General features: G+C 41.3%; 1 protein-coding gene across 3 annotated transcripts in view; it reads left to right on the top strand.

The window, feature by feature from the left end:
* The window catches only part of LOC139411460 (AP-1 complex subunit gamma-1-like), a 29392-nt gene extending 14510 nt beyond the window's left edge, over window positions 1-14882 (top strand). Inside the window, exons 6-22 of one of the 3 annotated variants that reach the window (XM_071157863.1) lie at window positions 516-592; window positions 1781-1876; window positions 1973-2053; window positions 2148-2302; window positions 2409-2522; window positions 2682-2822; window positions 3369-3423; window positions 3697-3819; window positions 4044-4133; window positions 4255-4379; window positions 4507-4611; window positions 4765-4906; window positions 6029-6155; window positions 6461-6556; window positions 7314-7474; window positions 9384-9482; window positions 9648-14882. In XM_071157863.1, the coding sequence (XP_071013964.1) occupies window positions 516-592; window positions 1781-1876; window positions 1973-2053; window positions 2148-2302; window positions 2409-2522; window positions 2682-2822; window positions 3369-3423; window positions 3697-3819; window positions 4044-4133; window positions 4255-4379; window positions 4507-4611; window positions 4765-4906; window positions 6029-6155; window positions 6461-6556; window positions 7314-7474; window positions 9384-9482; window positions 9648-9749 (1889 nt within the window). In that variant the 3' untranslated portion in view covers window positions 9750-14882. The remainder of the gene's footprint in view (window positions 1-515; window positions 593-1780; window positions 1877-1972; window positions 2054-2147; window positions 2303-2408; window positions 2523-2681; window positions 2823-3368; window positions 3424-3696; window positions 3820-4043; window positions 4134-4254; window positions 4380-4506; window positions 4612-4764; window positions 4907-6028; window positions 6156-6460; window positions 6557-7313; window positions 7475-9383; window positions 9483-9647) is intronic. The other 2 variants (XM_071157862.1, XM_071157864.1) reach the window with 2 other exon arrangements.
* Window positions 14883-16586: the final 1704 nt, after the last annotated feature.

Genomic DNA, 16586 nt, shown 5'->3' with positions numbered 1-16586 from the left:
TGATCACCTCAGGTGTTTTCACTAGACACTGATGGTTGTCATAGTACAATGGCTGATGTTCTGACAGCTTTCTAAAGTGATGCTCTTGTCAGAACCAATGTTATTGCTACGAATATGTTTCTAAATGAGTTCGATAGATGAAGTTGCCCATAGAAAACTAAGTTCAGTTTTGTGTTTTTCCCCTCAATGGTCAAGGTAAGGATTTGGGGAGGGTAAGTTGATGCTAGATACATACCTGTAGTTGTCTTTGTATTGCTAAATTTTGGGCTTAATGACGTTAAACTGACACTTACTAAGAGTGAGAATCCAGATTAGAAACCACAACGGAACCAGCAAACAGCTTCCCCATAGACTATGTTCCTTATTTTAGTAACAATGCTGTGACATTGCTAAGACATTGACTCCCAGGGAATTGGCAAGGTAATTTGTGCACATTTTGTGAGCTTCTACTGTCCTTCAGGGATGCTGTTTGTTGACCTTTTTTCAAACAACTAGTTTCTCTTTGTCTCCTTAAGGTGTTCTCCACACTTCTGTTGTCCTCCTCACTGAAATGTGTGAAAGAAGTCCTGACATGCTCTTACACTTCAGAAAGGTATGGCTAGCCACAATCTAATTAGTGAAATTACTGCTATCAAGAGTTTTTGGGTAACAGCGTAACACGTCATCAAATCTTTAGGGAGTTAATTAAGCATTTGTCCTAAGCTCACTCTACATTTCATTCTTTCTTAGTACTCATTTTCCTTTCACTATGACTGTTTTGGATATACTTCAAACATATTTTGCCTTTTGAATCCTTGGATTACATTTTCCCTTAAGGTTTGCTCTACATTCATAGTAGGCCTATGTCTCAGTCGTATCTCCTTGCCTCGCTTTTTTCCTTGCTGTATCTCTAGTGGCTCTGTACCTCTTTCCCTTAGCCATAACAACCTTGAGCCAGTCTCCCACCCCTCATGTTCATGATCAGAACATGACTTTGAGCTCTCTAAAAGTGAATCTTCCCTAACATCTACCTCATATTTTTTCTGTCATTTGTCTGTTACAATTCCTGCATTGTGTTAGAATGAGAAGGTAAGAGTACATTCTGGTTTCATAGCTGGTGCATGCTGTAACTAGTAATCACACGGTCACTGTAGATGTAATCAAACCTGTGTTCCGTAAAGTTCCTTTTTGTCATTTTGATTTTGACTTTTACAGCGGTTATACGTTGGTGTTCTCTCTTGATATCATGACAGGATTTAAAAAATGTTTCTTAGACATCTCTCACTATTGTCAATGTGCCATCATCAACCTAATGTGTAACTCATTTGATCACCGTATGTTGAAAACAACATGATGGGTCTGTTTTCAATTAATGACCTCAGGTGTTTTCACTAGACACTGATGGTTTTATGTCTGTATGGGTACAAATATATATTTCAGAAACATATATTCGCATTGATGCAAATTGTCTATGAATATTCTTGCCTAGCATTCCTGGTGAGAATTATGATTCAGGTTAAATTTCATCCAGATGTGATTGAATGTGACATCACAATTCAATTAGCTTTTTAACACCCAACATCCTAACTGAATGTTTTCATACAATCAATGCTGTCTTGATTACCATAACCCAGAAATGTAAGTTACATTGACGATTAAATCAAGAGAATGTAAAGAATAACTGCACATTCTACAAAATAGTTTGTTAAGTTATTTCAGTAACACGGTTGGACACTGATTCCTTAGAAATAAAGACCTTGACCCTTGATGGTACCCCTCCTCTCCTGTTGGTCTTTTGTAGTTGGTTCCACAGCTGGTGAGAATCCTGAAGAACCTGATCATGTCTGGTTACTCTCCTGAGCATGATGTGTCTGGCATCAGTGACCCCTTCCTGCAGGTGAGACCTTTAACCTTGTGTTTTTGTTCCAATCATTTGATCTTCTGTAACAAACTTGGCTAGGCCAGTCAGTGATGCCCCTTGACCTCGTTGCAGGTGCGGATATTGAGACTATTGCGAATTCTGGGCAGGAGTGATGATGACTCAAGTGAAGCAATGAATGACATTCTTGCACAGGTGAGAATATAGGTTAATTAATAGTACTCTAGGCTTACTACCCCTAGAGATATGGCCTTATACAATCAGACTAATGGTTTCTTCGCCCTTGTAGGTGGCAACCAACACCGAGACAAGTAAAAATGTAGGCAATGCAATCCTCTACGAGACAGTACTGACCATAATGGACATCAAGTCAGAAAGTGGATTGAGGGTGTTGGCTATCAACATACTGGGGCGCTTCCTTCTCAACAATGACAAAAATATTAGGTAAGTAACACACTTGGGGAACTAATTAATTGAATGATCTGAACATAGGTCATCAAAGTCCCAGGTAATATAACACTTTTATGGTGTCTTTTTGTCCACCCTCAAGATATGTGGCACTGACGTCCCTACTGAAGACTGTACAGACGGACCACAATGCAGTGCAGAGGCATCGGAGCACCATTGTGGACTGTCTAAAAGACCTGGATGTGTCCATCAAGAGGTGAGACCTACACCCAAATGAGGAGAACATGAGTGACATACAGTATAGACATTAGTACATAACACACTGCTAGTCACTGTACATACATTTCTGCACAAAGTAAGGGTCAGAAGATGTAGAGATTTCCTTGTCTTATCGTCATCCCATTTTCCTCCCTAGGCGTGCGATGGAGCTGAGCTTCGCCCTGGTGAATGGGAACAACATCCGAGGCATGATGAAGGAGCTGCTCTACTTCCTGGACTCCTGTGACCCAGAATTCAAAGCGGACTGTGCGTCCGGAGTCTTCCTGGCTGCAGAGAAGTAAGGCTCGGGTGTGGTCCAGTTAGAGCTGGAAGATCCGTAGAGATCAGTCTTTGCCAATCAGAAGGACCATGTGAAACCGTTCTCAACATTATCCCGTAGCTTGTAGGTCTTTACCACCTCATTTTGTTTGTATTGGCCGTTGCTCAGCAGTTGTAGTCGTGGTTCGAGAAGTAATAGAAGGATTAGTAGTGATTGCATGAGAGGCCATGGCAGCAGTCGTTTTTGCATGTGGGCTGTTCACACTGAATGCCTCAGTTTCCTTGCATTAGGAATGTAGGCTTAGAGAATAGATTACAGCCAGTGGCCTCAAGCACCTCCAATGATTAACTATTGTTTCTGCATCCTTCGGTTAATGTGTATGTGGCTTACTTACTAAAATGCTGTGTGATGAAAAAATGAGTGATCCATCGTCAGAGCATGACATTGTTGATACTATATATTTTCTGACAGCATCAACCTCAGGCCAACTTTTTTCAGTTCATGGTAATATGATCCTCCACTCAGTGTAATGCAGAGGTGACTGATGCGTGTTCTGTTTCACAGGTATGCGCCTTCAAAAAGATGGCACATTGACACCATCATGAGAGTCCTGACAACGGTATATGTATAATTTCATCAAATACTTTTCTCTGCACAGATGGTAAAATAAATAATTATGCTTGACTGTTGAGTGACGAATCCTTGAGTGATCCATCGACTGAACTGCAAATGATGATCTCATCATGTCTGACAACAGCTGCTTTTTACCGTCTTAGACTCTTGGTGTCTAGGCTTGAAATTGTTTTTGTCGCTGTCCCGATACAAAATTATCATTTGCCTCATTGTCCATTTTGAGATGTTTTTATTTTTAACAACACCTTTTTGTGTCCAGGCGGGGAGCTATGTCCGAGACGACTCTGTCCCCAACCTCATCCAGCTCATCACCAACAGTGTGGAGATGCATGCCTACACGGTGCAGAGACTCTACAAAGCCCTGCTGGATGACATCTCACAGGTCTGAGACATCTCTGGTCACACACACGTTTTGTATGATAAGAGGAAAACACAGCCCAGTAACCAGACAAATAAGAGGAACCTGACAATGAATATGTTGATTGAAACGTTATTGGATCACTTTTGGAAGTAGCAAACAGTGTGCGGATGTTTCCCTTCCTCTCTGAGGAGGACTGGGTACAGTGAATATGATCTTTTTGAAGTATAAGTGTTTGTCTCCCATAGCAACCACTGGTCCAGGTGTCATCCTGGTGTATAGGGGAGTATGGAGACCTGCTGGTATCTGGACAGTGTGAGGAGGAGGAGCCCATCCAGGTAGACCTCCTGAAGCACTCCTGAAGCACTCAATCACCAACTATTTCATCTAGAACGTTACACACAACACGTCTACTGCAAGTTGAAGTGTATATATTTTCTCCCCTTTTGTTTGCAACAGGTGACAGAGGATGAAGTCCTGGATGTTTTGGAAGGTCTTCTTGTGTCCAACTTGTCCACCCCTGTAACCCGTGGTTACTCCCTCACTGCCATCATGAAGCTGTCTACTCGCTTCAGCAGTGTCAAGTAAGTCCATCTGTGTTGAGCAGAGAGAATATCCAACAGGTGATGATGATTTTGTTCCCCTCCTTAGCTCTGAAATAGATGGAAGGACGGACACTCAAGGTTAACATGTTTGTCTTAAAATCTCCAGCCGAATCAAGAAGGTGGTGTCAATATACGGCAGCAGCATCGACGTGGAGCTGCAACAGAGAGCTGTGGAGTACAATGCACTTTTCAAGAAATATGATCACATGAGGTGAGTATGCTCCAAAATGTATTCCCATTCATTACAAGCACTTTTCTGTAGAAATTATTGGTACTTCCCCTTGTTTAGTTACCATTAAGTCAAGGAAATGTACCTATTTCCTTCTCTTCCCCCCCCATATCTCATTCTCTTCCTTTTCTAAAGGCCTGCCTTACTGGAGCGAATGCCCATCATGGAGAAAACGGCCTCCAATGGCCCTACAGAGATCATGCAGACCAATGGGGAGACAGAGCCCTCGGTGCCTGACACAAAACACCTGCCCCTAGTCACCCAGCCAGCCAACCAGGTGAGGGCAAGGTCACATGACATATCTGTACTAACCATTGCTGGGAGGTTTTCTGTCACAGATGTGTAGCTGAATCAGTGGATCAACATCTCATTCAATCCGTATCACTGAAGTTCAGCGTTATACGCAAATTAAATGTAAAGGTAATTCCTGTTTGAGCTGACATATGTAGCAGCTTTTACCGTGAATGCGGTCTTTGCTGATGTGGGAACATTTTTAAAAATGTAGATTGCGCTGTAGCGCAGCTCTTCAGCGATACGGATTGAATTGAGCCCTTAAGTTCTTTAAAATGCACGAATACACGTACACTCACACACATTCTTATTTTTTTTTTTTTTTCTATTCATGTGGTGAAAGTCCACAAATCAGAGTAAGTCTGCTTATGCTTTTACAAACTGGTCAAACAAGGACCCCTGCTGGTAGGAAGATTAAACTGTGCTGGGCATGTCAATCTATAGATTAATATAAAGTCTACATTTTCCTTCTTTGAGTTATAAATATTTTACCATGTTTCAAAACAAAGCGTAAATGAGATGTTATTCAGAGCACTGATGTTTTGTCCAAATCCTCTCTATTACAGGTTTAATCTACAAATCCTCTCTGTATTACAGGTTTAATCTACAAATCCTCTCTGTATTACAGGTTTAATCTACAAATCCTCTCTGTATTACAGGTTTAATCTACAAATCCTCTCTCTATTACAGGTTTAATCTACAAATCCTCTCTGTATTACAGGTTTAATCTACAAATCCTCTCTGTATTACAGGTTTAATCTACAAATCCTCTCTGTATTACAGGTTTAATCTACAAATCCTCTCTGTATTACAGGTTTAATCTACAAATCCTCTCTGTATTACAGGTTTAATCTACAAATCCTCTCTGTATTACAGGTTTAATCTACAAATCCTCTCTCTATTACAGGTTTAATCTACAAATCTTCTCTCTATTACAGGTTTAATCTACAAATCCTCTCTGTATTACAGGTTTAATCTACAAATCCTCTCTGTATTACAGGTTTAATCTACAAATCCTCTCTGTATTACAGGTTTAATCTACAAATCCTCTCTCTATTACAGGTTTAATCTAGATGTGCTTTATGATTTAGTTTCTCTTCTGTTCCAGGCTAATGACTTGTTAGACCTGCTGGGAGGTAATGATGTGGTGCCTGTGATCCAAACCACCCTGCCCACCAAGCCTGCCTCGGCTGGAGGAGAGCTGCTCGACCTACTGGGGGACCTCTCACTGTCTGGTAGGACCACAGTCGCTCTCTCTCCTTTTATTTCCCTCCAGCCCAAAGCACAGGTGGACCAACCGTGGTCCCTGGTTAGGGCAACTTGATTGGTTTCTTCTTTTCTCTTTCACCTATTCTCTCTGTCACCTGCCCTGTACCTTCCTTCATCAATAAACCACATTAGTCACTCCACATCCTGCTTGACTTGGTCAGGAATCAACTTGTCTTGTGAACTATCACCAGTGGTATCACTTATGTCTGTGTGTGATTCCCTGTACCCTGTTGGAACCCCCTGTGTTTTCTCCCCCCCCCCCCCTCCCTAGGTGGTCTAGCTCCTGCTCCCTCTGTGCCCGTCTCCCAGCCCCCCTTCCTCCTGGATGGCCTCTCCTCACAGCCCCTGTTTAATGATACTTCAGCAGGTGAGAGCTAGCGCTCATCAGGGAAGCTTTCAAATTTGTCATTTGATCCAAACCCCTCTCCCGCCATGTTAATTTTTTAATTTGATTTATTATTTTACTAGGCAAGTCAGTTAAGAAATTCTTATTTACAATGACGGCCTAGCAAAAGGCCTCCTGTGGGGACGAGGGGGCCTGGGATTTAAATAAGTTATATTTACAATCTAAACATAGGCCAAAACAAACATCACAACAAGAGAGACAACATAGCAAGGCAGCATCACATGACAACACAGCATGGTAGCAACACAGCATAACAACATGGTAGCAACACAACATGGTTGCAGCCCAAATCATGGTACAAACATTGGGCACAGTCAACAGCACAAAGGTCAAGAAGGTAGAGACAACAATATGTCACACAAAGCAGCCACAACTGTCAGTAAGAGTGTCCATGATTGAGTCTTTGAATGAAGAGATTGAGATAAAACTGTCCAGTTTGAGTGTTTGTTGCAGCTCTTTCCAGTCGCTAGCTGCAGCGAACTGAAAAGAGGAGCGACCCAGGGATGTGTGTACTTTGGGGACCTTTAACAGAATGTGACTGGCAGAACAGGTGTTGAATGTGGAGGATGAGGGCTGCAAGTAGAGTACTCTGTGTCCCTATGTATCCCTTTTAAAACAATGCAACCGTATACAAGTTCATACAATGTTTTTTGGGGGGTTATGTTTGGTACTACTTTTTCACTCTGAATTGTATTGACTTGTGCGTTCTTGTCTTTAGCTATTCCCCCCATGACAGCGTATAGCAAGAATGGCCTGAAAATAGAGTTCACCTTTGAGAGGGCCAACCCGAATCCGAACATAGCAGTCATCACTATCCACGCCACCAACACCACCGAGGCTGACATGACAGAGTTTGTTTTCCAGGCTGCAGTACCAAAGGTGAGCCATGACTTGTCAGTCACATTTGTATAACTATATAATATTACGAAATATGTGTGGTTCTATGATTGACCTCTGTAGAAATGTACTGCTTAGTGAACGTTGGGAATACAGTGGGGCAAAAAAGTATTTAGTCAGCCACCAATTGTGCATGTTCTCCCACTTTAAAAGATGAGAGGCCTGTAATTTTCATCATAGGTACACTTCAACTATGGCAGACAAAATTAGGGGAAAAAATCCAGAAAATCACATTGTAGGATTTTTTATGAATTTATTTGCAAATTCTGGTGGAAAATAAGTATTTGGTCACCTACAAACAAGCAAGATTTCTGGCTCTCACAGACCTGTAACTTCTTCTTTAAGAGGCTCCTCTGTCCTCCACTCATTACCTGTATTAATGGCACCTGTTTGAACTTGTTATCAGTATAAAAGACACCTGTCCACAACCTCAAACAGTCACACTCCAAACTCCACTATGGCCAAGACCAAAGAGCTGTCAAAGGACACCAGAAACAAAATTGTAGACCTGCACCAGGCTGGGAAGACTGAATCTGCAATAGGTAAGCAACTTGGTTTGAAGAAATCAACTTTTTGACTGATCCGTGTAAAGGAAAGAATGAATGGGGCCATGTATCGTGAGATTTTGAGTGAAAACCTCCTTCCATCAGCAAGGGCATTGAAGATTAAACGTGGCTGGGTCTTTCAGCATGACAATGATCCCAAACACACCGGCCGGGCAACAAAGGAGTGGCTTCGTAAGAAGCATTTCAAGGTCCTGGAGTGGCCTAGCCTGTTTCCAGATCTCAAACTCATAGAAAATCTTTGGAGGGAGTTGAAAGTCTGTGTTGCCCAGAAACAGCCCCAAAACATCACTGCTCTAGAGGAGATCTGCATGGAGGAATGAGCCAAAATACCAGCAACAGTGTGTGAAAACCTTGTGAAGACTTACAGAAAACGTTTGACCTCTGTCATTGCCAGCAAAGGGTACCGTAATTTCTGGACTATTAAGCGCACCTGAATATAAACCGCACCCACTGAATTATTAAAAAATATGTCTTTTGTACATAAATAAGCCGCAGGTGCCTACCGGTACATTGAAACAAATGAACTTTACACAGCCTTTAAACGAAACACGGCTTGTAACAAAAGCGCCACCTTAAATGCACGATTTACACTGATGTCGAGTGGCTGCAAATACTTTGGGCCATCTGCTTTTCTTCCCTCTGAAAGCTTTCGTTGTCTTTTTGCACTGAGCCAGTTCCTCACGCTGCTGTTTCCAACGTCTTATCATCGACGTCTTATCAAGGCCAAGCTCCCGTGCAGCAGCTCTATTTCCTTTTCCAACAGCCAGATCGATCGCCTTCAACTTGAAAGCTGCATCATATGCATTTCCCCGTGTCTTTGCCATGATGAGGGTGACAAAATTACTGCCGTAATCAGAATGATGGGAAGTTTGAGCGCGCTCGATTTACGTCACATTATGTGACGGTGCTCAGTTTTTTTTGGCGGCATGAATCTTGTGAAAGCGGGAAAAATCCATAAATTAGCCGCGTCATTGTATAAACCGCGAGGTTCAAAGCGTGGGAATAAAGTAGCGGCTTATAGTCCGGAAATTACGGTATATAACAAACTATTGAGAAACTTTTGTTATTGACCAAATACTTATTTTCCACTATAATTTGCAAACAAATTCATAAAAAATCCTACAATGTGATTTTCTGGATTTTTTTTTTTTCTCTCATTTTGTCTGTCATAGTTGAAGTGTACCTATGATGAAAATTACAGGCCTCATCTTTTTAAGTGGGAGAACTTGCACAATTGGTGGCTGACTAAATACTTTCTTGCCCCACTGTTTGCAGGCGCATGTCCTACGAAGCAGACTTTTAAGCTCTGTGTCCCTCTCCTTCAGACATTCCAGCTGCAGCTCTTGTCCCCTAGCAGTAATATTGTCCCAGCACTCAACCAGGGAAGTGTCACACAGGTCATCAGAGTTCTCAACCCACAGAAGGTAAGAGATGTTCCTGTCTGTCCTCATCTTCTTCACATTCTTATTCAGTTTCCTAATCTATTGGTGCTATCAGAGGAATTTGGTGCAGAGGGCTCCTATAGAGTTCAGCTCTACATTGAGTAGTTCATATTGCTTTAATAAACATGTCTTTCTCATGATTTACAGCAACAACTCCGCATGAGGGTCAAGCTGACGTACACCCACAAAGGCTCACCTGTCCAAGACCTGGCCGAGGTCAACAACTTTCCTCCTCAGTCCTGGCAATGATGACCGTGCCCTCTCGCACTTAAAGACCTCGCTAAGGGAACTATGGGAAAGGTTCTCCCCTCTCCCTTTACCCCTACTGATCCCCCTGTGACATCACTGCAGACTGCTGCCCTGGGGTTGCATGGGAAGCAGCGAAATGGCAAACACACAAAAAAAGATGGTATGAAGACCATGATAACGACAACCGCAACAATGACGGCAACGACGATAGACATCACCAGAAATATGTGAAAACATATGAATTTACTAACCCTTCTTTTCCTTGATTGGTTTCACCACAATCTGTCTGCAGTTGCCATTCTTTCCATCTCCTTGCCCTCTCAATGCACGTACGCCCACATTGCACTCTCTGTGGTACGCCCACCCATCTAAGCCGCCATAGAAAATAGCTGTTGGCTATGCACTTGTTTAATAAGCAGTCTGTTTTTTTCTTTTTCATGTTTTTAATCTTAAGGAATTTAACATGGGTATTTTTTTTTTCCTATTTTCACGCCTGAATGAGATGCAACTTAATTAACTCTATGAAATTTGCACACTGTCCATTCACCGCTTTCCAAATTGGGTTTGAAAACTTGGAGTACTTCGGCTCTCAGTATTTAATCTAATTTGGTCTCCAAAGTGACTATAACACATTCTGTTCTAAAGATCTCCTGCTCTATTCTTCAAATGCAAGGTCTTCAGTTGCAATACAAAGGTTAATCTCTCGTGGACAGATTCTGGGTGTAAACTGAAGAATCTGTCGGGACGGGATGGAATGCGTAGGATCAGTTTTTGTCACTGATTATCTGGATGTATCAGGATTGGCCGAAGGCGGTGCTTAAACTTCGACTGCTTCACTTGTGTGGGGAAATTGGTGGAAGTGGGGGCTTTGGCTAAGAGTTTCGTTTTGGGAGGGTAGAGACTTCGCAAACCGGAACTCCCAATTTCTAATACGTATGGACCCACAACTACATCACGCAACTGACCAAATTATGTGAGATTTTAGTTTTGGGGTAACTGAGATTATACAAACTTTCACATTATGACTTTTCCCCTCTTTTACATCCATTAACTTTGGCAGCAGAAAGGTTTTAAAGACCCAGAGCACTCATTCATTTTGGGGGAAACTTAATTTGACCCTCCATCTCATGAGTGATTTAAAAGGCAAAAGATGTGTAGAGTCATTTTGAATTCTGTCAGTTTGATAGTTGTTTGAATCCCATTCACCTTGGTTGGCCAGAGAGGCCTTTCAGCAGGGTTGAGATACTGTAAATGGATAAAGTGCATATTTTGAAGGCTGGAGTGTGTTCGTTTGTCATGGGCTGGTAAACACACAGTATGGTTCTATTTTCTTTAGTTTGGTCAGCAGTTTGGTAGCCATAGTATCTTGAAAAAGTTTATTTTCTGAGGTGGAATCTAGTGGATGGACATTTCTGCTTTGTTTGACTGCCCTGTATAGCACTGTTTCCTCCACATAGATGGGCACTATTTACAGTTTATTCAAAAGCCATCTTGTTAAATTCAACAGTTAATTGTTTCGATCAAGCTGAGGTTATTGAAGCAATATGGATATTGTATATCAGTGCGGGTCTGAGACACATCTTTGTTATAGGCAAATCCTTAAACAGAGATTCATTGAATATTAACTTTGTAAGTATTTGAATTTCCACGCATCTGAACAAACGGCCTGAAATGTAAGATTCACAGCTTTGGGACGTCAAAACAAACGTCTGTCTCTTTTTAGACTATTAACCTGGCTGGACATAGCCGGCCTAGAGACGTACGTACATTAAGTCTATTTTGAATGTAGTTATATGCACTGAATTCTTTTTCTTTGCAGTCTTTTTCTGTGGCTCTCCTCTCTGAGGGCGCTGGCCATTTTGTTGGCACTATTTTTGTGGTATTATGATATTGTTTTTTTGCAGTGATTTGACTTAAACATTATTGCCTGATATCAAAATGATGTGCCTTTTGACATAACTAGATGGGAAGTCCCTAAACTGGTCTCATCTGATCTGTGTGAAGAGGGTTTGAGTGTCAGTGAGTGCTTATTGTGGGTAATATCCTGACTAGAGAGCAGGCAAGATGGACAGGCTGGATGGAAGGAAGGAGTCGAAGAAGAATGTGACCTTTTATTTTAAAGACATCTCACTCTGATTTTCTGGCATTTAGAGTGGAAATGATGTAGTCGGACATCAGTGTAGCTTGGTGTGATTCCTTGGCTGTCATACTTCTCCAAATCAGAATCCCGACCAAGCTGTCGGAAACATTAACCTGAATACCTCACAATGTTTTCTCTTCCTGTTTAACTATCAACAGTACCTGGATAGCTGTATTTAGTCTTCTGTATGATCTGCAATCAAGTGGGCACCTGTAGGACATCTCATTACTAACACGCTTAGCTGCCCCATGATGCTGTATGTGTTCAGACCGTCAGATGTTCAATCGCCCTAAATGCTTATTGATATTCACTATGCTACACTATCAAACATTTGTGACCAAATCGGAGATGCTATTAGCTTTGGAAATAAGCTTTGGAAATATTTTTGAGCAATGATATGTGTATATGGAGAAAATGATTTCATTCTATTAACTTTCTTTCTGTTTTTGACAATGCTATATTGGCTTTTTCTGTATATATTGAGGGCTTTTAAGATTTGTCATATCCTTTCTTTCATCCCTTTTTTTTAAGATACCAACCATTTTCTAAGACTTCCAATTACTCACGGTGTATATTGTCTGAATAGATCTTAGTCAACAATATGGTCTAAAGAAAAGACTTCCCTATTTCATCAGTCATCCCAAAATATGTGTAATCGGCTGCCTGTACATTGTGTATTATTGTAAACCGAAACAACAAAAGATGATCAAATGAAATAAAACCCATTTGAAGACTTATACAGATTAGCTAAGGACTATAATTGTATACATATATGTAAAAAAGAATCCTCTTGAAACGATGCAAATGAGCTGCATTCTCTTCATAATGTTGAGGTTTGGACGTATCTTCTTTTTTCTGATGATTTAGTGGGTGAGTAGGTTGCTGCTGTTGGTTTCTTATAATGTCCTCTTAAGGTTTGGTTGGGCAGAACTGGTGTTGTCTATGAGTGATGTACTGTACTACTGAGAGGTCTGTGAGCTGTGCACAGTGACCGAGGTGGCACCTTGTCGGTATTCGGGGTCCTCAGAAAGGCCTAATCTATTTTCATATGCTCCTTAAGAGGAGTAGGCCTCTTGCTAAGATGCTGTAATGCCTCCTTTGGCCTGTAATGTGCTTTATCGTTTTTTTCTTTCCCAGCAAAAGTAATTGGAGAAAATGTATGTTGTCAGACATGAAAGCTAATTAATGGATGGATGACCTACCTACAGTGCACATGGTCCTTCTAAGAGAGCGATTCTCATTGTTGGACCCCTTTTTAAGTCTCCTATTCGCAGGTCATTATTTTTCTTTTTTTCCGGTCCTATAGATTCTCTCCCCATTCATCTGGCATCTCACCTCCCCACGTTGATTGTATTGTATTTCAGAGACATGAGAATGGGCCCGGAGTTTCTCTGAAGTGTTGAGGTCTTTTTTTCTTATTTTTTTACCCTTTTGATGCTGTTGCACATACCTTTTATTGTAAGGTGGAGATTGAATATCCTGAGTATTATCAGGCTATGAGAGGTTTAATCTGTGTGTGGTGTATATGAGTCATTAAGTAGTTAAGTGCTTGTCTTCTCTTGGTTGACAGATACAAGGTGCTCTTGGCTGCCTGTCATCATCCGCTCTATTACTGGGTCTGTTCATCGCTCCTGATGACTGCATTAAGGAACCCGTCTTATGGACTGGTTTGTGGAGAGAGCAGAGAATAGGCCTGGTTCTGTTACAGGGAACCGGCCAGCGGGGTAGTTGATGTTCAGGCTCTCTAAGATTAAATGTGGTCCTTTCTATTTATTGAAATACATTTAAAAAATCAGGACTGAAGTGTGAGGCTGATCTCTGCTGTGTGTATGGCCTTTTGGTGTCTACATCTTTTTTTCAGAAGACCTTTGATCTTAATGCAGTGCTGCTTAACCTGTCATTGTGATATGACACAACTATAACACTGAGCTAAAGCTGCATGTTAGCTGTGCTGTGAGCTCATTTCCACAAGGGGGAGCTGGTCAAGATATTTAAGGCTATAGGGAAAGGAAAGACATCTCATACTTGTACCTTGTCTTGAATGTTTTTTGTTTTTATCGGTTCGGTTCCGTCAGCATGACCCTCTGTCAATCATGTTTGACCAGTTAACTCTTTTAAGGATACAGTGCCCCCATATAGTTTTAAATGAGAAATGCTTATGAAGGTGAAATTCCATTGGTTTGGACACTGCATCTTAAAAAGGACATTTGTAAAGAAAATAACCCCTCAGAGGTCTGAGCAGCTTTTGAAGCGTTTTGTTTGTGTAATCAGCCAGTATACGTGTGTGTAAATATCTCAGAGTGTGTTGGCATGTCTTGCTACAGTCACCAGGTAGGACATGAAATTAGCTGCAATGATTTCAATTCACAACTTCTGAGCTGCATGTGAGAGCCAATGTAAATAGTGTCATTTCTACTCTTTATGTAGTCCTCTTTTTGGAAATGCAAGAAAAGTTCACATTTTTTCAACAAATTCAACACACCACCTTGTTGGGTTGAACATTTGAAAATGTATTTTTTTTGTTGGTGGTGGAAGGGGTTAAAAGTGCACACCACTCATTCGGATGTAATTGTTTTTTACTTCTATATTTGGCCAGGTGACTTCTGTGTGTAAAGGGGTTTGAAGGTGCATCTGACTTTAGCCACTATTATCCCTTTCCCTGTGAAATCATAAAGCGTCCATTGTACTTTTGAAAGAGAATCTGAATATGTAACCCCCAGATTTATCCCGACTATACAACAACATATCTGATTTGAGAAGGGGAGGGGAAAAAAAACATTTTTTGAAATTCACTTTTCCAGACAGGTTTAACATTTTGAACTGAATCAGAGTCCCGTGTCTTCAAGATGGGTGTGAATGGACTGAAGATATGAATAATGATGATTAAAGCTGAGAGGCTGTAAACTATATTTTAGACTTATGCTGTGTATTATTGTCTTTGGGTTGGAGGAAATGATGATCAAGAGTATAAATAAAAAGTCAAACAAAATTGTTGACCGGACTCATTAATTTATCAACTCTTAGGGAGTGCAATTGGCATGCTGACTGCAGGAATGCCCACCAGAGCTGTTGCTGTAGAATTGAGTTCATTTCTCTACCATAAACTGCCTCCAACACCGTTTTAGATTATTTGGCAGTACGTCCAACCGGCCTCAACCGCAGACCACGTGTATGGTGTCGTGTGGGCGAGTGGTTTGCTGATCTCATTGTTGTGAACAGAGTGCCCCATGGTGGGATTATGGTATGGGCAGGCATAAGCTAAACACAACGAACACAATTGCATTTTATCGATGACCATTTGAATGGACAGAGGTGACGAGATCCTGAGGCCCATTGTCGTGCCATTAATCGGCTGCCATCACCTCATGTTTCAGCATAATGCACAGCCACATGTCACAAGGATCTGTACACCATTTCTGGATGTTGAAAATGTCTCCGTTCTTCCATGGCCTGCACACTCACCAGACATGTCACCCATTGATGTTTGGGATGCTCTGGATCAGTGTGTTCCAGTTTCCGCCAATATCCAGAAACTTCACAGAGACAGTGAAGAGGAGTGTGACAACATTCCACAGGTCACAATCAACAGCCTGATCAACTCTTTGCGAAAGAGATGTCGCACTGCATGAGGCAAATGGTGGTCACACCAGATACTGACTGTTTTTCTGATCCACGCCCCTACCTTTTTTTTAAGGTATCTGTGACCAACAGATGCATATCTGCATTCCCAGTCATGTGAAATCCATAGATTGGGGTCTAATTTATTTATTTCAATTGACTTTCCTTTTATGAACTATAACTCTGTAAAATCTTTGAAATTGTTGCATTTATATTTTTGTTCAGTATAGTGACATGGGGTTCACCTACATAACTGATTTAGAACAGGCCTACACAGATGTTTTCAGCTTAACATAGCCTGACATGTTTCAGTATACATAGGCTACTTGTCCTACTAAACAAGATTGAGTCACAGTGAGGTTGGAGCAGCGTACAAACAAGGAGAATTCCGATCAAAGTTCCAGTATCTCTTTCCACGAGAGTAGTTTCTTCGGTCAGTGATTCTTGATTCGCTTTTGAGGAACATGATCAAGTCCAAGCTGTTAAAAGTTCCTCTGTGTGGGCTGGAAGTTGAGGATTGATTTTCTGTGAGCCAAACAAACTACAGTAGTGGAAGAAGCCAAGTCATGACAGTCAATTAACAGTGATCCAGGTGGAATAGAAGTGACAGGATTCTCTCATGCACCACTTTAACACATTTGTTTGCTTTTACAGTTGTGGTATATTGATGTCTGCTGATGAACCCATTGGCTGAACATTGCTATAAGTTCAGTACTCAAGAGGACAACTCAAGGGAGAAGTCATGAAGGAAAAGGCAAGTGGTGCTTGAAAGATACCAGGCTGAATTTGCTGTTTCAGACCCACCCCCTATACTGCTTTTCCATGACCCTGAAGAGAGACTAGTGCCTTGGTTACCTCTCATTCACTCTTTTTTTTGTTGTTGTTTATTTAACCTTTAGCCTTTATTTAACCACATACCCCTAGCCCAGGCCTGCCTTATTGACATATCTTGACATGCCTTTTTAACAGGGTATTTTTGTCATTAACTTACTTGTTCCAATTTAGACCATAATGAAATGTGATATTGGCTGCTCTGATTCCCTATGAGGAATAATTTGATGAGTGCTTATGTAAAGATG

Source organism: Oncorhynchus clarkii, chromosome 6 (assembly GCF_045791955.1).
Source record: "Oncorhynchus clarkii lewisi isolate Uvic-CL-2024 chromosome 6, UVic_Ocla_1.0, whole genome shotgun sequence".
Lineage (NCBI taxonomy): Eukaryota > Metazoa > Chordata > Actinopteri > Salmoniformes > Salmonidae > Oncorhynchus > Oncorhynchus clarkii.
Note: the sequence above shows the minus strand (reverse complement) of the source record. Positions and strands in the feature narration are given on the sequence as shown.